The following is a 25,317-nucleotide window of genomic DNA, read 5'->3' as shown; positions in this document are numbered from 1 at the left end:
TTTCTTCCTCCAGAGTGTGATTATGGAGGAAGGGGAGAACCAGTTTTATGACTTCAGCACCAGCACTGACTTCATAGAGAAAGTTTTAGCATAACCCCCAGTCTCTACCCTTATTTTCTTCTGTCACACCTAAATCAGATTTCATCAATTCCTCTTTATCCACTAATCTTGAAGAGGGGGAAAAGCCTGTGATGGAAAGCCTTGAGCTGTGCACCTGGCCCACAGAAACAAGTGCAGAAGCCACAATAAGCATTTCCATCTGCTAGAACACAGATCTGTTAGACTGCTCCACTAAAAACAGTTTGTGTATGCCCACGTGGTGCATTTTGTGGGAAACTAAGTCTCATATTAACGTGGTTTGAAATGGCAACTCCTTATACAATGTTTTCCTTTTATATATCTGTAGTCAAAAAGGAAATTAGCTTAAATATGATAAAGAAAGAGAGCCTGTAATTCTGATCTGTCTGTGGCAGTGATACTGGATAGAGGCAGCTATTGCTACTTGTTAGAAATTAAGTAATTTCTAACACTGCTAATTGCTAGAAATTAGTTAACTTTGTATTTAAAATCAATTCTATTAGAATAAAACATCAAGATACAAGTTAGCTGTGTAAACTACTTTCATTGTGACAGTCTGTAGTCAAAGCTTTTTATTTTTTCTGTGAGAAGACCAAATACATACTCAGAAATGTTACATTCACTGTGTATACCTCTGCCTGGCTGGGAAGAAGACATCCTATAAAACTTACTTTTCCATGCTGGGTACTCCAGTTTTAGCCCAATGACAGTTCTGTATTATGGAAAAATAAGTGAAAAATGCAGATAATGTTTTGAATCAAAATTGTAAAATATTAATGTAGCACTTCTTCATGATTAGAATGTAATCTTATTAATTTTTTCATAGAAATATGGTTATAAGCAAAAAAAATAGCTAAAACCCCCAAAATGAACTAGGTAAAAATGCCAACCAAGCCCTAATAGGTGATAAATGAGGCAAATTCAGAATTGAGAAGCAGTCACCATGAAAAAAACACCCAGTTTTAGAGACAAGAACAATTATTATGAACTCCTGCTTGGAGATCTTTCTTTTCTACAGTTTGTAGTACTTAGCACCTGCTCTAGAAACATCTTCTATAAATAACCATTTCCTGTTTCAGACAAAATTTACATTGAAAACTATCTTGGTGCAGCTGCTCAGTTTTTCTAAGATTGTGAATTGTCAAAAAAGGAACAGTAATTCCTTGGGGGCTTCAGAGTTAAATCCTTTTTTCTGTAACATGATCCCATGTAGTGGAGCTATGATGGAAGTCCATTATTACTGCTAGCTGTTCTTAGAGTTGCTCAAACTGAGAACTGAGAAGCCTTCTGTAGAAGATCCTTGCTCTTTTACACTCTTTCTGTGGCTTTGTAGTTCCATAATTACTGCTCCTGATGGCACAGTGCCCCAAAAATGAATACTTTGATAATTTGCTGCTCTCTTGTACTCCTTGTCACCTGCGGTGTTCCAGGGCACCACCGCCCTCCTGTGAAAACTCCTGTGAGAAGAGTAAGTACATTTCTGCCATTATCTGTGCCTGTGCTGGCCATCTTCATCTTGGATTTTGTACTCAGGTTTGATGTGTTGGACATGTGAGTTATTGTTTATGATTAATGTCATGCATCTCTTTTGTTTCACAAGGTACCGATTCAAGTGGAATCCTTTGGATTTGTTTGGGCATAGGGTTGATTTTAATATTCACTCTGTTTACCTTAATGGTCTTGTTTAAATGGAAGCACCTAAAGCAACAAAAAGAAAAACTGGAAAACACAGGTGAATAAATTCTTCATCAAATAATTTTAGATCATTGTACATTTTAGCTACTCTTAACATGTAAAAACATTGTACATATTCCAGATTCTCATGACTGTCTTTATTGGATTGTTTGGTCTTTGTTGGATTGTTTGGTATTCCTCAAATATTCTCCATGAAATTATCATAGTTATTAGGGAATAAATATCCAGATGTTGAATTGCAAAAGCAGCAATTTCTCTTTGTTGGTTCTGGATCCCATGAGGATTGTGTTGTTGTATATTCATACCTGGCTTACTTGCTGCTGTTTGAGAAATCATTTATGAAAACTTAAAAGCAAAAAACTTCATAAGGGTTTCACCCTCTGAATGCAAAAGGAATTGTTCCCAGGCAGAGGATACACATTCAATATTAGCTTTTCATTTTATAAGACTTTAAATAATTTTATTTTATATTGTAGTCTCTGAGAAGCATGTGTGGTATATTTGTGAAGGTGAAAAAAGGTTTTTTCCATTTTACAAATACTATATTTGTGAGTTTTCAGACACTAAATAATAACTGATTAGAAAACATGTTGAATAACTTCAATGCTTATTCTGAAGTAGAAGGTTGTATTGTCATAGAATAAAAGATTATCATATGAAGCTACATCTTAAAATTTTTACTATACCTTAAAATTTTCACTATACCTTAAAATTTTCACTGAGGTTAGAACATAGTTGGACCATAATGAAATTTGGATCTTTAACAGCTCTTTGTTCAGTATAGCATGATGTATGTACTAAATTAACTTCTGTATACTTACAGATACCTCTGTGGAGCCGAACAATATTCTCAAGGCTAATACTGAAGGCAGAGTGAACACAGAAGAAATTAGACGCACACTTCCAAGTGAAACATTAATGTATTCAGTGGAAGAATGCACTTGCAGTGACTGTGGCTTGGTGAAACCTCAGACTGGCTGTGAAACTTCATTTCCATTACCAGCTACTGAAGAACGAGCTACTGTTCTAGTTACCACCAAATCTTTTGATTATTGCAACTATGTTCTGGGTGTTGGATGACTGGGAGGGAAGTGTTTTTGTACTGAGTAGTAATAAATGAGTTATTCCAGTATAGCTGTAAACCTTAATACTTGCAGTCAGTGGAGAAGGTAGTACATCATCCTTAGAGATCTCCCATTGTGCTTGCATTAACATTGTCATTATTTCTAATTATAGTACTTCATTAGTCAAGTATTTCTACATTATTCTCAGGCACTCAACTCACTAGTTTTTGGAATTTTTAATTTCAGAAAGTCCTTACATAGGACAGCTTTTTCTGCCTTTAGAGATTGTACCTACTTACAGCAGATATATACAAAATAAACAAGTTTGCAAATATGTATGTTCATGTTAGACCCAGATCTTGTGCCAAAAATTACTTGATGGTACATAAGGACTGTCCCAAGAGGCAGAAACGAAGACCCCAGTCTTGAGTAATTTCAGCACTTGAAATAGGAATGTTCTAAAGATGGATACCCTGTAGAGAATGGAGGCCCCTGGGTTCAGAAGATGTCACTGGGTCACCCTAAGGGAGGCTGTGGTGCTGGGGAGCACAGATCACAGAATGTCCAGAGTCAGAAGGAACCCACAAGAGTCACTGAAGTCCAGCTCCTGGCCTTCACTGCAGTCCCTGCAATCCCATGTATTTCCTGGTGGTACAGGCTTTCCTTTCAGAGCCAAGTGTTTTCAGACTGAGATTTATTTCTCTTTTATTCATTTTTTTTACTTACCCTTGTTACATTTACAAGGATAGGTGATTAGTCATGCTAGACTACTCTGTGGCCTAAAATTAGGAATATATTTCTGTCACCTTGCTTTGCAAGCATTAATGATACTTTCCTAATATTAGGCCACAATTTTATTCCTGGAAAACTGCAACAACAGAAGCAACAACCACAACAACAATTGTCTTTATTTGTAGCTAACATTCTACTTCGGGTTCCTGCATGAATGACGAATTGAAGTATTTCACTGCATGAAATTCACGAATGATCAGTTACAGCATCATTAGGAGGATGACACAAGGTTTGGAGCGAGTTGGAAGTTAGGTGCTCTGTGTGGTTTTGGCCACAGAGGGCCAACACCTCTCAAACAGGCCTGGAGACTTAAGAAATTTGTTATTATGATATTTTTGTTTTTATTTAACAAGCCTTTCCGAGCTTCCACCCTGCACAGCATATGCGGCAGCAGAGGACACTTTATCTCCACTTTTCTCACCGTTCCTTTCGCGGTGCCGCGTTCCTGCCCCTCAGGACGGCTCTGCCCACCTGGGGCCGGGCGGCTCCGTGGCCGGGGCGCGCTGAGGGCGCGGGGCTGCGCTGAGGAGCCCCGGGCCGGGACGCGCTCCGCGGCGCTCCCGGGGCCGTGTTTACCTTCCGGGGCGCCGGGCGGGTTCCGGGGCGGGCGGTGGCTGCCGGCCCGGCCGTGGCTGTGCGGGAGAGCGGCGGCTCCGGTGGACGGAGCCCCGCGGGCACCATGAGCGGTGAGTGCGGCCGGGCCGGCCCCTCCGCCCGGGCCCGCTGGGCGCTGTGGGGGCTGGCGCGGGCAGAGGTGCCCGGGGGGCCCGGGCGGGAGTGGCCCTGCCCTCGTTCCCCCCCGGTGCTCCCTGGTGCCGTGCTGAGGCACGGGACACTTGGGTCTCTTATCTCCACACCCCGTTCCTCGTTCCGGCTCCCCAAAGTGGTGTTTTAACCCGTTTTAAATCCTAAGTCCTGCCCTTGAGCGTGACACTGGCTCACAGCACAAGTGATGCTGGGCTCGGGCATCTGTGTTGCCTCAGCTCTGCAAACTCAGAGGAAATACTCCTGAGGAAATAAATGACCAAGAGAAAATAGGAGTTTAAAAAAATGAAAAATATGAGCTCAGGAGCATGCTGTCGGTGGGAGAGGTGAGAACCACGGCTTGTGGAGACAGGGCCCTGTTGCTGAGTCCCTGTCTGAGTCCCGGTGAGGATGGCTCTGGATGCGGTAATTTCTGTGGTAGAGGGGGTGGTGCGGGGGGTGTGCTGAATCTTGAGGGTAAATGTGTGCTAAATCCTGAGCTTTTTGACGTGTTTGTCAAGGAAATACTTGAAGCTTTGCATGAGAATTATGACCCATAAACTACAGGACTGGAGGAAGCAGATCCACTTGAATGGGCAAGCATGGAGATATTTGTTAGGATAGAGATGAAAATTCTAATAGACTTTTCTTGATTTAAAGGATAAGTGGTATTTATTTAATATGTATTAAAACACATTGGCAAGGGTTTGTTTGGGGCTTTTTGAGAAGGGAGGTGCTTCAGTAAAAACTTTGGTGAGTTTGTTTGTACATCTTCAGCAATGGAAGTTGCAGACAACACTCTGCACCTGAGGACTGGATCACACATTGATCTCCCACCCTGATCTAATACATGGTGATCTTTGTTGCCAAAGGCAGTAAGAAAAAAACTGAGAGTTAACTGGAGTAACTAAATGCTATATGTTTTATGGTGAGCAGACATTTCTGAAAGTGAACTGAAAATTAAAACCACTTCACTTGTATTTTTCTCTGTTTTGTTCTCACCTTTATGGTAGGAAGAAAATAGAAGATTTTTGTGGAAGAGATGAGGCAAAAAAAAGAGATTAAAATGGGGAAACTGCTTGTGAAAAATGCAAGTAACAGTGAAATCTTTCAAAGCATGGGAAAAGAAAGTTTCTCAAATGTTTCAGATCTTGGCACAATATAGACTAAATCCTAATTACAAAATTTGTAAGAGTCATCATTTTCATATGGAAAACCTCAGCCCTTCAAATTCAAAGTGGGAATAGCCTTGTGCAAATTTATGCAAATTAGAGCCTAAATCTTCCTAGGAGACTAATCTTTGAGAGCTCTATTTGGATTCTGTGACTCATAAGGCAAGGTAACACCTCATGTGGCCTAAAGCTTCATCCTGTAGTTATTTTTGTTACCTTTAATATTTTTTAAGACAACAAAGAGATACATGTTTATGAGAAAAGAAACATTTCATTACTTAAAATAGAGTAATGCCTAGGGTGACATTAACAGTAGTGGTTCAATTGCATAGTAACCACTCATGTGGTAGCCCCTGCCAAGAATTTTAGGGGTTTTCCAACGATTTCAATTAGCAAGGTAACAAAAAAACCCCTAATGTTGCACTTTGACAAACATTACTGTTACACAATGCTATACAGTATTTTTCTAGAATAATATTAGTCAAACTGATCAAAACAGAGCAATATCTGAGATATCAGTATCATGCTTGTTTCAGATAAGGGAGATGGCTAATGTTAACCTCTCATCAATTTCAACCATACCCTTCTTTTAGTGCCTGTAACAGCACTGCCTGTATTTACTTCTATGCCCAGTTTTAGCCCTTTTAACTAACATAGGTGTTCCTAAAATATAGATGGAAGAACTTCTTAGTGACTATAATTATGGTTAATGTTTATTTTCTTTAGCTACTCTGTATTTCTAGTGGATGTGGAGGTAAATTCCTGTTGATGTAAGCCTCACCTTAATATTACTAATGCTGCTTACTAATTACATACTCATCTTTTATTCTACAGTGCTGAGTAGGCTAAACTTTAAAGGCAAATAATACAAGGATACAAGGTTTATGTGCTTTTCAGGAATTGGAGGTGTTGTCATTTGTTTAATGACAGTTTCAAAAAACTTAAAAATACAACTCCTGGTGGGGGGAGTAAGCAGTAGAATCATAATAATGTAGTATAAGGTAACATTTAAATTAGGTCTGTGTTTTATTTTAAACTTGTGCCATCAGAACCTGCATTAGTGCAAGCAAAAGGGATTGCAGTCTGAAATGTTGCATTCAGGACATAAATGCAAGTTATAGAAGAGCAATATGAGATGTATTTATTTTACTTATGTGCTGCATGTGGTGCTGAAGAGGGCTTTACCTGGGAAGAACTGGATGAAAATCCAGCTTTCCTTTACTTAGGTGCCAGTTTGTAGGTGTGGATGTTTGTGTCAGAGCATGGAGAGAGGTTTGTTTTAAAAATAGGAAAGCATGGCCTTGAACAACAGAAAATGAAGAGGGTCACAGAGGCAGGTGCAGTACCTGAGCCTATTTTAAACCCTTTTTGACTGAGTAGATGTTGGTGGGAGGAGTCTCTTGAAGTTTCTGAGTTTTTCAACCTTATCCTTATGTTTTCACAATTATTTTTAGAGTTCCGTCTGAACTTCCTTTTTTATTGCAATAGTCTAAATACAGCCTTTTTCTGAGTAATGCTGTTTTTATGCATTCTATGTTTTGTATTTGTGTGTGTGTTGCTGGAGTTTTTACTGCTATTCTGAATAAGGAGAAGGGTATTTTAGTCAGTTTGTAATACACGCTTAGACTCAATGGACTTGATCACACTTAATTGGTGCTTTTGTCTGAAAATATGCCTTTTTTTTTCCTGAAAACTCAGTTTAGAAAATGAAAATGTGGAAGAACTAAATATTCAGTAGAGTTAGTGGAGATGTATTTTTACCTTCCACCTACTGGAAACAAAACCATCACTAAATAGTTCCATATTTTCTAGGCTTATTACAAAGAAAAATATACCCTCAGCATGAAAAGGGACACAACCTAATCTTTCAGGTTTTTTTTTTTTAAAACAGACTCAGTGAATATTCTTTTCCTTATACCTGTAAAATTTCTGTTAAGCAAAAGAATTTAGGATTTGCATTGAAGAGAAACCTCAGCTAAGGCCTCAGCAGACACATTCCATGGCCTTATAGCCCTGTTGGTGGTGAGGGTGATCTGAACTGCTTCAGGAATTATTGGTTGTAATTTCCTGCAGTCATGGTTGCTAGTAGTGCAAATTTACAAGTAAAATAAAGAGAAAATACTCATTGCACTCAGTCTGTGTAAAGTTGAGATTTGGTATCACATGCTTTAGTGGTTTAGAACATTAATTAGTATAATGAACATCAGTAGGTATTTTGTATTTATGCATTTTTTTATATTAATCATATTGGTTTGGAATCTAGTTGCAAACCATTTCAGTTACCAAATAGATACAAAGAGTCCAAAGAGATCTGAATTTAAAAACTAACATTTATTGCATTTGGAAGACAAACTTGGTCCACCTACTAATATTTTCATTTGATAGATGTTTTTCTGGTCATGAAATTATTAATTGCATGCATTTGTTCTGATGTTGTCTCAAGCTATTAATATAAAGAGAAATATTGTGTTGTGCCTCTTCTTGCAGGTATGTGGGTAGTGTAAGACTAAGAGTAATGAGTTTTGAAACAACAGAGAAAATCTGCAGAGTTGTATATATTCAGTGTTACTGAATGTGGAAGGTTGCTCTGAAAGTTGAGATTGTTTTCCTTATTTTATGGTGATGTGATTTATTATAAATGGCTACACAGGCATGTATACATCTCCATTTTGGCAATGCATGCATGGTAAGAACATTGAGTATTGTTTAATAAATTGTAATCTCTGAAGGAGCACAAGGTGGAATGGTAGGGATGATATGAATTTAGCCTTATCTTCACACTGCCATGACTGGCATAGCTGCTAGGAAGTTAAAACCCATTTGGTGCAGGGTTTGAGCCTGGAGTCTGGTCAGGCACTGAACATTGTTTGTGTGCACTGGAGTGCTTGACTAACAGCCCCAGACCTCACACATCACATGTCTGCACACTTTGAGTCAGAGTTCAAAATGAGAAGTGCAACTTCTTGGAAATGCCCTGTAATCAGCAAAACCAGCATTGAGAAGCTTGCTTAGCAGCTATGCTTGCATGTTTTTCCTGTTGTTTTCATTATTCTGGCAGACTGTGGGGGTTTTCTTCTGTTTAATGACTATATGAAACCATATGGAATAGGAATTCTATTAATATAGATTAATGTGAAGATATAGAATACTTTATATCAGTATAATGTATATTTATATGAGTATACATATTTAAAGGCAGAATAATTTCAACAAATTCTGTTGTGTCCTGCTGGTTTAAAAGCAAACTGTTTTGAATGGGATTATAAAGAGAGGAAATTCTGGGATTTGGACCTCACACTGCTGGATAGCAAGAGGAAGCACATATCTTTGATGTCATCTCTCTTTGCTAGTGTGTGGTGTTTGATTTTCAGTGTTGGGAGGAATTTGCTCCTGCAGAGTTTGGATAATTGGCTTTCAGTCCATATGTACATTAGTTGTATGTTCTTTGAGAGAGAAAGGAGAATAGAATGATTTAAACCCAAGAGAGCTCACAGAGGTTTCTGATGGATGCTTTGAACTTAAACTGAGAATAAAGAAATTACAGAAGCAATGTAAGTTATCTCAAAGAATAAATTTTACCATATTCATGGCAGTTTATAAAGGATATTCCGAAAAGCAAAGTATTCTGTTATTGTTGAAATAGTTTGAGAAGTTAAAGATTGTCTTGCATAGTTCCTTATATAGTAACAAAATAGATTTTGTAGGTGTTAATCAGAAGAATTATGCTGGTAGTTAAATTTTAAGGGATTTACTGTAACAGTTACTCTCTGTTCATCTGACTTAAAGCTCTTTCTGCAGTAAGGTTTGACAGTAAGAAGATACTCCTGGTGTCTCACTCTTGTCTTCCATTCTTTTCTAGTGGTGTGATGCTGTACTACACTGGTAGTTGTGCTAAGAAGCTCAGGGCAAGCTGTGCATCAGCTTGAATAATTATTCTGTATTTGGTACTGGTGAAATGTATCTTCAAAATGTTACTAAAATAAGAATCAAGATGATATTTGAAACAGTGTTGCTGCCTGTTAGAGAAGGACTACTTGAAACCTCAAAGCATAGTTTATACTGCATCATTTTACTTAGAGAAAATACATTAGTTAATTTAGTGGAATAATTGGCATGGGAAGCAAGTTTTCAGGGTCCAAAAGAAAGACATTTGTGTTGGCCCAAATATATTTTAAAAACCAGTTTCTTTTAAAATGATATGATTTTGTTGGATTTCAGGTTCACAGACCAACGACACTAAAAGACAATTTCTTCTGGAACGGCTGCTGGATGCAGTTAAACAGGTGAGAAGTCCAACAGACATTTCTGCACTGGCTTACTCAGAGATGTCACTGCTAGCAGGGACTGTCTTTGCTTTCCCTTTAACAAAAAGAAGGAAAAGGAAGAAAAGGATACAAAGAAGAAATTGTGGCTTTCATGGCACAACTGAGTTTTTGTCTGCTTGCAAAGAACTACTGTGTAGTATTTATTTAAAATTTTTGTTCTGGACAGGTTATATTTGTAATAGATGTATTTTAAATACATGTAATACTATACAGTATATGTTAGAAGTATATGTTCTTGTAATCCTGATATGACTGAACTAAATTGCATGTACTGCAAAGTCTAACTTAGTTAACATTTTAGAGTAGCAGCTTGTTTTCTTTGCCCTAGATTTTTAGTGAATGGTTAAAATACATATAAAGTTGTGATTTTTATATATACGTCTATATTTGTGTCATTGTGAAGTTCAGCAAGTAGAATTTCATAGACTGGAGTCAATTTGGAAGAGCTTGAGAGGCAAAAGTGTTCCTCACAAGTAAGCCAGTGAAATGCTTTTTAAAGAGTGGTTCTGTAGTTGTAGTGCTGAGCTGGGTAGGAGCGATGTTTGGTTTTGTGGGTGCACATTTAAAACTCAAAAGTGGTAATTTCCACTCAGTTTTCAGTTTACTGAAGGAGCTGCAGGTGTGTTGCCCTGGCTAGCAAGGATCTATTTGAACTGCAAGGCCAGCCCATTAGTGTAGCACGATGCTCTAGAGCACTTTTTGGATGCAGGCTGTATTTTGCGATGCTCTATTTTGTGCTGCTTCCTTTTTTTGGTATGACTTTGTTTCATATGTAGAAATAGTTGAGAAAACTGAATTTATTTAGTGTAACTAGAAGTTCTTAAAATCTCTTAAAATCTGTTTATTGCAGTGTCAAATACGATTTGGAGGAAGAAAAGAAATTGCTTCAGACTCAGATAGCAGGTAAAATAGTCTAAGAATTACATGCCTAGATTTTGCATCATAATGACATAAAACATATGGCATAAAATATTTGACATGCTCAAAAAATTACATTGCATAAAAGGTAGGTGATCTGAAGCTGAAATAACATGATTAACAGCCCCTCCAGCAGGTGAGGGTGATTTCTCAAATTGATTGCCAATTCTTTTGAATGTAACCCGAGCCTCAGCTTTCAATCATTATGATGAGACTGTGGGTATAAGTAGCTTACACTGCTGGCAAATAATGAGATTACTGCATAGGAGGGATCTTTTACTGCTTATAAGATAATGGTTCACTTTACATTTCCTATTCAGACATCTGCAATAAAGTTGCTGTATAGAGACATAGTTGATTTTCACTATGATTTTTTCATGAGTTCATTAAAAATTCTCTTGCAGAGTGACCTGTTTGTGTGCTCAGTTTGAAGCTGTGTTCCAGCATGGCCTGAGGAGGAGCCGGGGATTGGCACTGACAGCAGCAGCAATCAAACAGGCAGCAGGTTTCTCCAGCAAAACTGAAACAGGTAAGTTGCTAATTGCAGCTATCTTGTTTTAATTAGTTCTTATGTTCAGTCAAGTGATATCATTTCTAAAAGAAGTGTGAAGCATTGCACCAAACTGCAATTGTTGGTAGGATTGTTGGTAGGATACTTTACACTTGATGTGTTGTAGAAGTAGCAGTGGAAATGACTGTTGCTTCTTAGTCTAGTTTAATTTACATTCCAAGTTTCTCTAGAAATGTTGCTGTTAGGAAATCTGCACTTCCTACAGTTGCATCATGTATAGTGGCAAATTTCTTTTGAATTCTGGCAGGGATCAGGGTTGTGTAATTTTGGTGTTAAGTTTTTAAAACAATGTTTTCATTCTTGACATTGTCTTACTCAGTTCTTTAAATGCTGTATTCTATATAGGTCAGGTATGTTTAACTTCTAGTTATTGATGTAATTTTAGAACAAAAAATTATATTGCTTGTATTGGTTGGGTTGGTTTTTATTACTTTGTCTACATTTAAAAAAAGATTCCTTTATTTTTCTCTTCACCATGATGTTTCTCTTTTCTTTAATCAGAACTATCTGATCTAAAAACTGATCAGTTTTTATCAATATTTGGGAAAAGTGCACAGAAAGTGTTTAGTGGAAAAAGATATTAGAATGCAACACTTCTGTTTTCTAAAGTAATATGAATTCCTTATTTGCATGTCTGCAAATTCTGGAGCTACCAGTTCCTTTGGACCTGCCTCCCAACATTTCATGTCAGCAGTAACATAGAGTTCTAAAGAAATCTTTTCCCTTCCATAATATGTTTCTTGTTGAACATATGAACCTGTGGATAAAATACTGTCTTAAATGTGCTTTTAAATGCGAATTCTGTGTAAAAGTGTCAGGTCAAATTCTTTAATTTGTGTGGCTTTTTCAATGAAGTGAAAAGTTTTAAGTGCTTAAATAGCCCGAGTTCTGTAGGAATAAATAACTTATTTAACTGGTGGGTTGCACGAGGAGAGTAAATGATTCACCTTTGTTCAAAGTTATATTGTTACCTGTTTGTTTTATAAATTTACATGTAAGTGTATTCAGGTATGAGCTTAGTGGTTTTCTTAGTAGGGTGGTTGTCATTATTGTTGTTATTAATCCCTAATTCCAGAGCCAGTGTTCTGGTATTATGTGAAAGAAGTGCTGAACAGACACGAGCTGCAGCGCTTCTACTCTCTGAAGGCCATCACCACCGACATTGGCAGAGGCCGGGCTTGGCTGCGCTGTGCTTTGAATGAGCATTCCCTGGAGAGATACGTGCATATGCTGCTTGCAGATAAGAGTCGCCTCAGGTACTGCATCTGACACCTTTGTAGTGCAGGAAATGTGCTGACAATGGCTGAAACCCCAGGCAACCAACCAAATGTGGCTGTAGAAGTACCCCATATTCATTGCTATGCCTGTCAAGTCACTTTTAAAATTTAACTTTTTTTTTTTTAATTTTTGTCAGCCATTAAGTAGTAACTTGTGCCTATATCAACATGTGGGCTCTTCCCTAAATCCCTTCCCTGTTCTTTCAGCAATTTTCCTCACTGCAACCTGGAGACCACACTTGAAGGTGCCTCTCTCATTCCACTAAAATAGTTAGTACACAATTGCAGCCGTGTCTGTCATCAGTGGTAATTGCCTGTTGCCTTTTGGAGATCCTGTAATTGCAGAGCTCCAGCAGTGCAGCAGTGGGGAGCTGCAGCTGCAGAAGTGGTTAGGTAGCAGTTTGTGAAGCTTTTGTTACAGTTACTGAGAATAACTCACTACACGTTGTGAAATCCTAAAGTACTTTGGAAGTGCAAAATGCACTTAAGTTCATAAACTGACTCCTGCCTTTTTCCTCATATGGCTTCAACTTCTTTTCTTTATGAAAACTTGAGGCATTTTCCTCTTTTAATCAATAGCTGTTGAGCTTGCTCAAACCACTTGATCAAGTCCAGTGGATTCAGCAGAAAGGCATTTTATTCATTTGCATTGAATAATGGATGTAGTGGATAAGATTATTGCCTGAACTGAGTTCATTAGTATCTCCTTTTCATTTCTAGTTTGTTCCAGTCATCTGTAGCTTTCTTGCAAAACAGATTTTGGAGAAATCAAATAAAGGCAAATGAAATAAAGAAAAAGGTCTGAAAACCATTAGGAAATTAGTGACTTGGATTGCTGTATCACTAATTATTCTCATGCTTGTAGCAATACTTGCACAGTATCAGGATTATCATCACACTGCATTGTAATGCTACTTCTAAAAGGATTCATTCCAGAGTTTTTAAGACTTAAATGTTACCTGAATTCCAATGGAATTTACAGAATCAGTGTACATCCCCAGTTATATGTTTTAGAAACTTTTAAATGAATCTGTCAGAGTTGTTTACTATATAGATTGAGGGTTTTCTTGCTATCTGTTTTGTTGTTTCATCAACTGAATGTTGATAGTAAAAAACCAGCATTCTGCTACTAGAAAGAACCAGGCTTAGCACAACTGAATTTATGTGTTCACAGTGAAAAAAAGTGGTTTTTTACATCCAAATTCATAGCTCACCCTAACTATTTAGGGTAATTGGTGTGGGTTTGGACATTGAAACAGGTCACAGATCCATAGAATATTAGGATTTGGGTTAGAAAGGACCCTCACAGATTGTGTAATCCAGCCCTCCTGCCATGGGCAGGGGCCCTTACCACCAGAGCAGCTTGCTCAAGATAAAAGGACTTAGTCTTCAGAGTTCTTTTGGAAGTGAAGTATATATTACTATAGCACTGCATGTCCTTTTTTTTCTCCTTTAAATTACAGTGTCTTCTATGAAGACTGGTCTTTTATGATGGATGAAGAACGTTCTAGCATGATCCCTACAATGGCAGCTGGTAAGGCTTTCTCTTCAGTATAACTGCTCTTGGAAAACGAGATTTTGCATTTTGGGATAATGTGTCTGTTCTGCTTGGGAGGATTTCTCTAATACACTGTATTTTCTCTAATACACTCTGTTTATGTGGAGAACATGTGTCAGAGGCACAGTCAGGGGGAGCAGTCAAGGTATTATGCCAATTTATGCTGTGAATTGATGGATTATTAGGATCCTGGATCTGGTCTTCCTACAATTAAAAAAATTTCCACATAAAATTTTAACTCTTCAGCAGTCAAGACTAACTTAAAACCAGTGCAAAGTGGGTTATGCCTGACTGGAAAAGAGTAATGATAGAATTTATAGTAAGATCAAAATTGCAGGTAAATACAGATAATGAGAGTAAGATTAAGGAATGGTAACAAGTAATTTACTTTTCTAGAGTTCATCCACAGAAGTGATGTATTATTACCTTTTATACCCCTTTTTTCAGATACATGGTCACATGCTTCATTCTGCAAGCATGGTTCTTGTGCATTTTTGCTAATAGAATATAGGAACCCACAAATAGTAAAGTTGCAGTGAAATGGGTTTAAATAAAAGGTTATAAATAAATGAGTTCTCAGTACTTTTTGATTATTTAATGTGCAGCTGAACAGCCATCAAGAAGAATTCAGAACTGATTGCTTGAATATAATCTAGAAAGGAATGAATGGTACATGAAAGAATAAGAATTCATGCATTGGGAACTTTGGGAAATTTTGGGAAAAATGTTTTCAATGTCACAATTTCATTAATCCTTAGCTTCTGTGTTCATAACCTGCATATGAAGTATATGGTGCATTTCTGGTCTCTTTTTCTCCTTTCTTTTTTCTGAAGGTCTGAACTCCATTCTTTTTGCTATCAACATTGATAATAAGGATTTAAATGGGCAGAGCAAATGCACACCCACTGTGTCAGATTTGTTGAAGGAATCCACACAAAATGTGACCTCCTTATTGAAGGAGTCCACTCAGGGTGTCAGCAGCCTCCTGCGGGAGATCACTGCCTCGTCTGCCGTCTCCATCCTTATCAAACCCGAGCAGGACTCTGACCCACTGCCTGTTCTGCCCAGGAATGTCAGTGCTGGTAAGCCTCTATCAATGTTAGTGCCATTCAGAAACTTAGGAAATATTCAAGTGTATTGAAATAACTTTTTAATTTACTCTTAATGTACTATTGTAGAGCAGAAGTCTTAAAATAAGTGCGCTGTGCATTCAAATCACTTGAGAGGGTAATTAAAAAGCATGAAATTGGAAATATTGGGTGTGAATACTGGATGGTAACTGTGTATTTCAGCATTCTTGTATCATTGTGAGAGGGAAGCTAAACTGTTTTATTGGTAGAGCTTTGCTTGTGACCTGAATTTTAGTTTCTTGTTCTCAAAATTATGCTTTAAAGTTTGTGATGTAATGACTTTTCATTTTTAATGTTGTCTTTTGCCACCTTGCCAGTCAGACATACAGTGACTTATATATTTTGTTAAATATCAGATGCAAATCTTAGCTTATAATCTGCTTCAAGTAGTGACTGTGTTTACAGTCTGAATTCCTATGCAAAGCAGATAATTGCCTAAATGAAGATTTACTCATACACTCTTTACCTTTAGAGTTCTTAGTCTTACAACCAGCTTGTATGATGTTAGTTACTAACAAAGACCCAAAGTCTTAATCTCCTATTATTTGAAATCAGTCAAGGATAATGTGATTTTCATTATACATTTTTTGTTCCAAAATTACCAAAGTAATATTTTATTATCTCTGTTTCTGGAACTTGAGATAAAAGTTTGTTTTGCTTTCTAAAAGTATAAAACAGCAGGAAGATTTATGTGCTTTTCAATTAAGGAACAAAGTTTGAATTTAGGCACTAAACTGTTTTGGTTATGAGAAAAAAGCACAAACCCCACATGAGAATCTGGTAGGAACAGAAGCTGAGATAAAATCTGGTCTTTATTGGCATTCAAAATAGACTTTGTCTTAAAACACAGTTTGTTCTAAAAACTTGTGGTAAAGCTTTTGTTGTATAGCACTTAAATGAGATTAAAATTGTATGTGATCCTTGACTTGGGATAACTTTGTTAGTACAGAGTAGCCTTGCAGGATGAAAGGCAGTAATTGACCGTATGGTGCATGTGACTGCACAGCATGATGTACCTGGTGTGTACAGCACATGTGTATGCACAACATGAAAGGTACAACTTCCAGTGAAATGCCACTTAAAAAAATGGAGTTTGTTCAAATGCAATTATATGTGGAACATTAGAGCAAGTCAGATGTTTCCATTGAAGTCTGTGTTCTTTGTTGTAATTCTGTTTGCAACCAGAATGGGTTTAACATCCTTTTAAAAGTACGTTAGTGTGCTTTGTGGATATATAACAGCTGGACTTGAATTAAACAAAACAGTTTGGTCCCAGTGTGAGGTGTCTTGGTGAATGATTTCTGATATTTCTTGGAGTGCTTCAGCTTTGCATTTAGCTTCAGAAGCACATCAGATTCAGTGAGAATAGGTAATAGTGTAAAAATAAGTGCTGTCACTGAATACATCTGGTGTAATCAGAGAGAATTTCAGTGTATTTCTAGACCAAGAGATAATTAGCTGAAAACTGACTATTCAATTTTTAGAGTATAGACAAAACTATTTGATTGCAGGTTGTTGATTTTGTTTGTGTTGTGAGTTTGTTCTTTTCAGTTTTTCCTCTGAAAGTGCTTCATGTTTTCTCTGTTGTGCAGACTTGCTCTGCATTATATACTGGGTGTAGTCCATAGGAGGAAGTGACAGGAAGGCCAACTTACTATTCTAAATTTAATTTCATGGGTTTGTAGAACTTTTTTTCCAGTTTCAATTGAATCACGTTATGAATGCATCTCCAGAATATCTTTTAAAATCTGAATTATGTAAGACTTAAAATAAAGCTGGTAATTAGAGATTTAAAAGCTCATGTGTATGGAAAGATAATGAATGCCATGTAGATCTAAGTGGTTTTTTCTTGATTAGAGTAAGTTAGTACGTGAGCTCTTTTAAGAAAAGAAAAGGTTTCGTATATTATTTCTCTTTTCTAAACTGTGTAAAAACTTTATATTACTACTAGATTTGAAATACAAAAAAGATCGAAAAAAGAAGAAGAGGGTGACTAATATTATCTCATTTGATGAAGAGGAAGATGAGCAAAACTTGGGGGATTGCACAAAGACTCTGATGACAGGAGAAAGTTCAGAGGAGAGTGTAGACAGATCTTCAGTTCTTGCATTGTCTTCATCTGAAAGCACTCTGGGAAAAAATCTGAATGGGAGTGAAAGTAACCATTCGTGGAAGAACAATTCAGTATTCATGAATGGAGAGTATGAGTACCAGAAACTGGATGTGAAGAGCATTGATGATGAAGATGCAGATGAGGATGAGCTGTATGGAAAATCATTAGGAAATAAAGGCACAGAAGGTGGAACGGAAGCTTCTGAGAAGTAAGTATTGGTGCAGGAGATAGTGGTCAACTTTCCATGCTTCCCCTCCACCCCTCCCTTTCTTTTATGGCTACTGGAAATTCATGTGTTGAACTGAACTGTAGATTTTATCTCTTTTTTTTTTCTCTCCCTATTTCTCCTCCCCCACCTTTTCCACACCCCCCCTTTTTTTTTTCTTCTTTTTACTGTTTAAACAATATGGGCCACTGCAGTGATGATATTTTGCTTCTAAGTTTCACTGAAACCCCAGATTTTGAGATATCAGAGTTCTTGTTCTCCTTGGAGTTCTCAGTTGTTAAAACTGTGACATGATATAACCAGGATATAGTTCTGGCCTACTTGATGTTTCCTTATTCTTAGTATGATAGCAATTCTATTTAGGCTTTACAATGAAGATGTGTATTTAAACAGAGTAAGCTTGTTACATCAGAGTGTAGACAGTTCAACAAGGAAGGACAAAACTGAGAGAGAAAGAATAATTTTAGATACTGATATGCTTTATTTCTGACAGAAATTTGTTTAGAGAAAAAGGCAAGTGCTGCTTGTCTCCTCTGCTTTGGAATGTCTGGTCTTTAATGAATTAATGTATGGCTGACCAAGAAATTGGCAGGCAGATTGAAATAAAGATTTTTCTTGCAGTGGTATCTCTGAAAGAAATATAAGCATTATGAACAGTAATAGTGGCTGTATAAATAGATTGGTTTGTTTGTTTGTTTGTTCTAAATAGGCCTCGGGAAATAGTCACATGCAATTCTCAGATATGCAGCTGGAGTCCTCTGCAGGTCCTGAATGATGACTCAGATGTTCTGTTTCCTGTCAGTGCTGTTGGCTCTTACTCCCAAACAGGTGGGCATTTGAATCCACAGAATTCCAGCACCATTTATTCTAACATGGGACAATGGTAAGAAATAACAGGATTGTACAGACACAGCAGGTACTACACAACTGGGATAAAAAGTTCAAATTTATTCTAGTTCTGAATCAGAGTTCTCCATTTGAGTAGTTACTTAGTTAGGGGGAGTTATCAATGTCAAAATAACCCAGAGTTTCATTGGGATTAAGCTGTGGTCTTGTATTTATTGAAGTTTAGGATAGTTGTATAAAAAGTATCCATATCGGTTTTCTAGATACCTCTAAGCTGCAAGAAGCTCCAAGTGTGTTTGAGAAGTTGAATTCAAATTAATCTTGACAGATTAGAGAGCAGCTGGAAGCAGTTCAATGGAAGCTGTTAATTGTTGAAACACAGCTAAGGAATGATTGACTAGGAAATACTTGCTCAGAAAAGGATGTGGGAATTGTAGAATGGTTTGGGTTGGAAGGGATCTGCAGAGATCATTCATTCTAAGACTGGCTCTCTGAGCTGTGAGCACCAGTTGCCAGCTCACATCTAATTTTTCCTATGCCAGTATCCTCAAATGGTTTTCTGCAGGTTACAAGCTGATAGTGAATTAACAGAGCTGTGCATGAGTGTCATTTGTAAATGTAAGCTCCATTGGCTCTGCTGTGGCCTCAGCTGCAGCTGTAGGCAGTGAGGGACACTTCAAGAATGATGTGGACTATTTGAAACAAGCAATAAAAATGGTTAAAGGAATGGAAAAGAAGGCCTGGTGCTTTTACAATATTTGTATTAGTACCAAAAACAAGCAAAAAAGTCCACCAGCCCTCCCCTTCACCCTGCTGATATTTGTCTAGCTGTTCATATAACACTGAACTTTGGGTATGCTCATTTCAGTGACCATTTAAAAACTTGTCTGTGGTATTCAAATAATGTTTTAATTGCAGTACATTTCATATTTTTTGCATACACATTATATGTCCAAGAGTTTAAATGGATTGTTGATTGAAGGCTGTGAGAGAGCGTAATTCAGTTGTGTAAGTTCAGTGACAAAAATGTGAATCATAAAATAATGCTGCACTGCCCTCTGCTGTATTTTAAAATATGTACCTCATAAGAAATACCAGTGGTTAAAAAAAAGGACATTTAAAATTTATTTCTTGTGCTGCCATATTTTTCAATTTACAAAGGAATGGATTTAGAAAACATTGAGTAGTTTGTGGCATTGTGATCTCTTCAGTACAAACCAGAAACTGTTGGGGAACATCCACAGGTTGGAATCTGGGATACAAGAATCCATTCCTGTCTGTGGGGGGTGTGTGTGGAATGGAACTCACAGTTGGTGTCAGTTGATGTCACGAGGCATCAGGAGCATGAGCTGGGGTTCTGATCTGAAATCCAAAATCAGGAGTGCAAGCCAACACTTAGTTCTGGAGGCAGATGACCAAAGAGCACATCTGTACATTTCTATATGCATCTTATCCACAGCTGTCCCAGGGGCTTACCCTTGCTAAGAAGACACCAAAGTCCCTTGTTTCATTTGCTTCATCTCAGAACTGTTTTGAATGCAATGCTCAGCCTACTGGTGATGATCAACAGGCCCATTCAGATCCCTTCTGGGCACAGGACAGATCTTTTCAGTCCTCCTTCTGTCCCTCTTTGTGGTCTGTCATGCAGTGAGAGTGATCCAGCACTGGGCTGGTGAAGGGACTCAGTTATCAGAGCTAGGGAAGCCCCCCAGACCCCAGTGTGTGCTCTCCTGGTCTCACCTCTGAGCAGGAGGAGCTGATGGAGGGTGCAGGCAGGGCTGCACTGAGTGCCCACTGCACAGCCCAAGTGGCAGCAGTCAGGGACACACAGGGATCCAGGCACCCTCTCCTCAGCCACACTGACAATTTGCTGAGATTGAAAGCTGCCTTAGGCACTTGTTTGCTTGACTCTGAGAGTTGCACTTGTGCTGGATGAATGATGGCAGAAGGAACATGCATTAGCTTATTCTGAGGGCAGTCCAGCCCACTAACTGCCAAGCTCACTATAATTGTGATATTTTTTGTTAAAATATGCTCAATGAGGTCTTGTAAAATACATAGTTTAACCCAATATTTTGGTTTATATGTTTTAAAACCAATAAATAACACATACACAAACATATATATATATATATTTGAGATACCATAATCTATAGTGTTGTATGTTAATATGTGTTTTCAGTATTAATCTGTTGCAGCGCTCCAGGGATGTGTCAGGGCATATCATATCTCTGTGTAGCTAGAAATGAGAAAGCCTCCATCAAAATGCAGTTGCTTGGAACAAAAATGGATTATGTATTTTAGGAACTAAGCTTCAGTAAACTCTACAGCTTCAAAAATAATTTTTCTCCTCCATAGACTTTCTGACATAACTTTATTTCCCATTAACTTATTTTCTAGAATTTCTGCTTCTATTCTATTAGAATAGAATCTGTTCTATTTAGGATTGTCTTGTAGTATCTTCATTGCCCTTACATAGCGAGATACAGAACACACCAATAAAATATGATTTTTGTTTGTTTCCACCTGAGCTTCCTCCATGACAGGCTCAGTGATGTGGATGTTTTGGTGCCGACAGCTGTGGATCTGTGGACAGATGCACATTATTCATGCTTTTTAAACAATATCTCATCTGTCTGCTTCCTGATGGTTGGTACAGGGATGTAAGGAGCCAGAGAAAAGCCATGGTGCTCTCTTGGGAATACAGAAAGCACTGATGTCTTTGCAAGGTTTCACGTGCTGGGGATTAACCACAAATTCTTCTGCAAGTCACAACCGGATTTGTAGTGAGCATGAGGTGTCATGAGGTGCTTCAACTCTGGGGGCTGGCACAAGTAATTTCAGGAAGAAGTCTCCTCATGGCTGTGCAACTCTCTACATATCAAGTATAATTTAGGAATTGTGCAATACTTTATGATTTTTTTTTCCTAAGAGCCTTGACAATCCTGCCGGCATTCAGGGTCAATTTGCAGAAGCCAGCTTTGGAGACAGAATTAAAAGTGTTTAAAAGCTACAGTAAGAAACACTAAGTTGAGTGTTTCTGTTTAGAAAAGTAACTATCTAACTTCTGGATTTATGTTTTTATTTTATTTTTTGAGTAGTGTAATCCAAAGGAAACTAATGCTTGTGCATTCTGCTTTAGATAACTTGGAGAATGGAGAGGGGCATGAACATGTTGTCCATCCAGTAGAACTGGTTCCAAGGAGATCTGATCTTCCTTACAGGTATGTGCCAAATATGCTCGTCCTGAAAGAAAAAACCTTCACTCTGTAGCTGCCAACTTATTATTAACTAATGCACTTAGTACTGCAAAACCAACTGCTCATCAGGATACTTGTGCATATGTTTGGAAAGAAAAATGCAAAAAACCTACAATTGCCTTTTTTACATAGTTTCTTACACTGAACTTTCCTAATTATCTTGAGGAAGTCACTCATTTGCTCTAAGAGACTTGGCTTCCTGGTTTTGGAAATAGGTTTTATGTTGGTTTTTATGTTATTTTTTTACTACATTCTCCATGGACTTTTAATTTGGAGGTTTTGTGTGCTTGCTTAAATCAGACTCCTAGGAGATACATTAAAGAATTGTTCAACATATTTTGATTAAATATGGGTGAATAGGATAACAATTCTAGTTTCTGGAATATTTTTTCTTAAGTTTTGAATTCAGGATTTTTCAAATATTTTTTCATATTTTTCATGTATTGATTTTACTGTGCTTTTATGACTAGAGTGGAAGTCAGTCCTCCAGCTCAAGTGAATACTTTAAGCAGTATGTTGCCTTCAGCCACTGTGCCAGAATCCATGACAATTAGTAAGTACTTCCTTGATGTATCTAGATTGATAGAAATAACTTTGAAAGTTCTGTAACTCTTTCTATTTTTGTTTCAATAAAATCTGCCTAGAGAGTCTTGGAGCACTTAATTTCTGATGTTCTGGTCATGTTATAATAACTGCTCTAAAATGATGTTTGTATTGGCAGGTTATGCTTCATTGCAGTTGATATATCCTTAGATTAAATGTGGCTTCAGTAGTTAAATGAAAAATAATGATTTGATTAACATCTTTAAATTTCTACAAGTTCTGAACACATTGAGGCTTAGTTCTGATGTAATCTTGCTTATTTGGCCTGTTTTCATTAAAGGCTAGTCAGGAACAAACAAATCCCATTCTTTCTGTGGTTTTGGTGTGAAAATCTGCTCCAAACATACACGTGGACTTTCACAAAAACTTGAGTTAAGATTAAGGGGGAGGACAGTCATGTTTCAGTGGTATTAAGAGCAAAGCTAGACAGGATGAAGTAGTCTTTGCTGCAGAGGTAGATTAATAGAAGCACATATTTGATCTTTTTTCTTTGCATACACTTGTAGAACGAAGACTTAGTTCTTAAACTGAATGTCTAAGCTTGTAACCCAGTATGTGTTTGTGTTCCTCAGTGTACAGAATGTTCTGTAACTGAACTTGGGTGTGTGTTTGTTGCTTCTTAGAAATTTCAATATGTACAAGTTTTAAATTATGACATTTGGGAAGTTAGAAGCAATGCAGCCAAGATTCTTTTCTGCAATTGATTCATGCAATCATCAGAATGAATGAAATCTTCAGATATTCTAATATCATTTTCTAAAGTTATATTCAAATGCTGTATCAACCTGTGCTAAAGGAGATAAAACAAACATTTTCACTGGGCAGTGTTTCAGGCTCTGACACTGGTCTGCTCACTGAGCTTTACAAAACTGAAAAATTCTTTCTTACAAAGTATGTCACAAAGTGGCAAACTAGCTTGGGACTTCTAGGAGCCATAATTGAAGTGTGGAATGGACTTACTGTTATTTGCTGCAGTGATACTTTGGTCACTGGGTGTTGTCTGTTCATGTTATCCCTACACATCCTTTTGTTCTTATTTATTTCCCAGAATTGCACAGGGCCATTTTCTGGTGCCCCTGCACTCTGTTATTCTGCTGTTTGTAGGGGAGTCAGGTACCAGCAGGGGCCGCAGTTGGTCTCCTTCAGTTGCTCAGTTATTTCCCATTGTAGGTAAGAGCTATAAAATAGAAAGAAAATCTGGAGGTTTTCAATTCTCAATACTTAGCAGTTTGTAAATGAAATGAAAACACAGGATCAACAGAAGTCTGCACACTATCATTAGTTTCCCAGTTCAGAGAAGGCTTTGGTGAAAGGAAGGGTGGGAAGCATGTCAAACCCATCTATAAAGCCAGTGGAACACCTAGTAAATAATCATAATTATAATTAAAATTCAGCTGACTATACATTTATAGAATTAGTGATTACCTTTATAAGAGATGATCCTGGGTATGTTGAATAAAAATGCTTTTTTCAAGTTTGCTGTTATTGGTCGTAGATTCTCTACAGGAGGAATTCAGTGCTATGACAAAGTCAGAAACTGAAGCTCTTTCTCTCTGTTGCAATTAGAAGAAGAATTATTAAATGCTGAGGCTTATAGCTTGGTTGCATAGCAACTGATTCTAACACATCAGGCAAGAAAAATGGAATGCAGTAGTGCAGTGAGAAAGGCTGCAAGGTCTCCAGTGACTGGATTTTTGTGTTTCTTACTTTTGAAGACAAAGCCTGAAATGGATTTTTAAAAAATTATATTCTTTTTTTTTGCTTTTTTTCCAACCTATTAGGATAGTACTAAACTTTTCTTACTTCTTTTGATATGCAGGCTAGTTAGTTAGGAGAAGCTGTGATTTCAAATTTCTTTCATTTCAAATTATTTTCCTGAATTATGCCCCATGCATTTGTAAGGTATAGGTTAACTTAGCCACAGATACATCTCAAAAAATACTAATACCACTCAAGAGAAATCCACAGAGCTTTACTGCTTATGTCAGGCATAATTTGAGAACTGGCCCTGCTGTGCAGATTGCTTTGTCATAACCAAGTTTATAAAGAGTTAAGCTGGTCAGAAATTTTCTATTTATGCATCTACTCTACAGTGTAATTTCAGTTTTTAAAAAAGTTATCTTTATCTTATTGTACTTGAATCACAAACAACACTGTTTCAGGAGTTGCTATTGGAAGATTGTATTTTCAGCATTGTTTTTCACCAGAACAATCTCTTCTACCAGCACAAGTCTCTCCATTTTGTTTTTGCAATAGAAAAAAGAATAAGTTGCAAAACTTTCATTTTAGAAGGACACTACTTGTGCTCTTCTTTATGAGGTTCTTTTATTATGTGCTAGTTTTAGGAAATAATTGGTAATTCAGTCTTTTCACTATAATTTTCTTCAGTTTTTAAAATTGAGCTTTACCACAAAGGTTAGGAAAGGTTGTAACATTGTACATCATTCCATTCTTTTTCATATATTCTTGAGAAATCCCCGAGCTTTTCGTGATCACTGAAGAGCTTTACTGAGTAATCAAACCTCCATGTTATATTTTTATCCTGGTTGTGTAAGTGAATAAGGTGTATGTTTTTGTACTTCCTGTGTCCTCTGAATAGCTGCTGACCCGTTCTGTAGCCCAGCTGCCCCAGGTCAGGGGCAGGTACTAAATTCCTGTGTTTTCTTTGGAAGCACAGCTGTGAAGGGGGGGTGTTTGTATTTCATCAGGGAGAAGAAAGCTGCAGTTTGCTTTACAGACTTGGTTTGCACCAGGACTCTTCTATGCAGGAGAAGGGCAACACAATTTGTTTCCTACTAAAATTTGCCCTGTGAATAGTGACATGACAGGATAATATTTACAAGGTTTCTGAGCACTAAATTAAGCCTTAAAACACAGTGTTCATGTAGGCAGCTTAGGGAGCATCAAGCTCTTTAAGTCTTTAAAGGTCACACTTCTGATTTAAG

The 25,317-nt window shown here is 37.5% G+C and overlaps 2 protein-coding genes across 2 annotated transcripts in view; both read left to right on the top strand.

Annotated features, from left to right (window-relative positions):
- The first annotated feature begins 1,425 nt into the window (after positions 1-1,425).
- On the top strand, positions 1,426-2,954 carry TNFRSF17 (TNF receptor superfamily member 17). The gene is made up of 3 exons (XM_066560743.1): positions 1,426-1,546; positions 1,679-1,810; positions 2,597-2,954. Exons 1-3 carry the CDS (start codon positions 1,432-1,434, stop codon positions 2,851-2,853), a joined length of 504 nt encoding a protein of 167 aa, XP_066416840.1. The 5' UTR covers positions 1,426-1,431; the 3' UTR covers positions 2,854-2,954.
- Positions 2,955-4,252: 1,298 nt separating this feature from the next.
- Positions 4,253-25,317, top strand: part of SNX29 (sorting nexin 29) — a 98,243-nt gene continuing 77,178 nt past the window's right edge. Inside the window, exons 1-11 of the mRNA XM_066560742.1 lie at positions 4,253-4,315; positions 9,764-9,828; positions 10,721-10,773; positions 11,193-11,317; positions 12,435-12,615; positions 14,100-14,170; positions 15,028-15,276; positions 17,276-17,645; positions 18,373-18,491; positions 21,652-21,733; positions 22,240-22,322. Of these exons, the coding sequence (XP_066416839.1) occupies positions 4,309-4,315; positions 9,764-9,828; positions 10,721-10,773; positions 11,193-11,317; positions 12,435-12,615; positions 14,100-14,170; positions 15,028-15,276; positions 17,276-17,645; positions 18,373-18,491; positions 21,652-21,733; positions 22,240-22,322 (1,405 nt within the window). The 5' untranslated portion in view covers positions 4,253-4,308. The remainder of the gene's footprint in view (positions 4,316-9,763; positions 9,829-10,720; positions 10,774-11,192; positions 11,318-12,434; positions 12,616-14,099; positions 14,171-15,027; positions 15,277-17,275; positions 17,646-18,372; positions 18,492-21,651; positions 21,734-22,239; positions 22,323-25,317) is intronic.

Source organism: Molothrus aeneus, chromosome 16 (assembly GCF_037042795.1).
Source record: "Molothrus aeneus isolate 106 chromosome 16, BPBGC_Maene_1.0, whole genome shotgun sequence".
NCBI lineage: Eukaryota > Metazoa > Chordata > Aves > Passeriformes > Icteridae > Molothrus > Molothrus aeneus.
The sequence above is the reverse complement of the archived record's forward strand: the minus strand, read 5'-3'. Positions and strand labels throughout refer to the sequence as shown.

Bases quoted from the DNA above. Each gene is read 5' to 3' on its own strand.
- TNFRSF17 (XM_066560743.1), top strand. From the start codon at position 1,432: ATGGCACAGTGCCCCAAAAATGAATACTTTGATAATTTGCTGCTCTCT. The intron at 1,547-1,678 runs GTAAGTACATTT...TTGTTTCACAAG, and splicing joins TGAAAACTCCTGTGAGAAGA to GTACCGATTCAAGTGGAATC. The intron at 1,811-2,596 runs GTGAATAAATTC...GTATACTTACAG, and splicing joins AGAAAAACTGGAAAACACAG to ATACCTCTGTGGAGCCGAAC.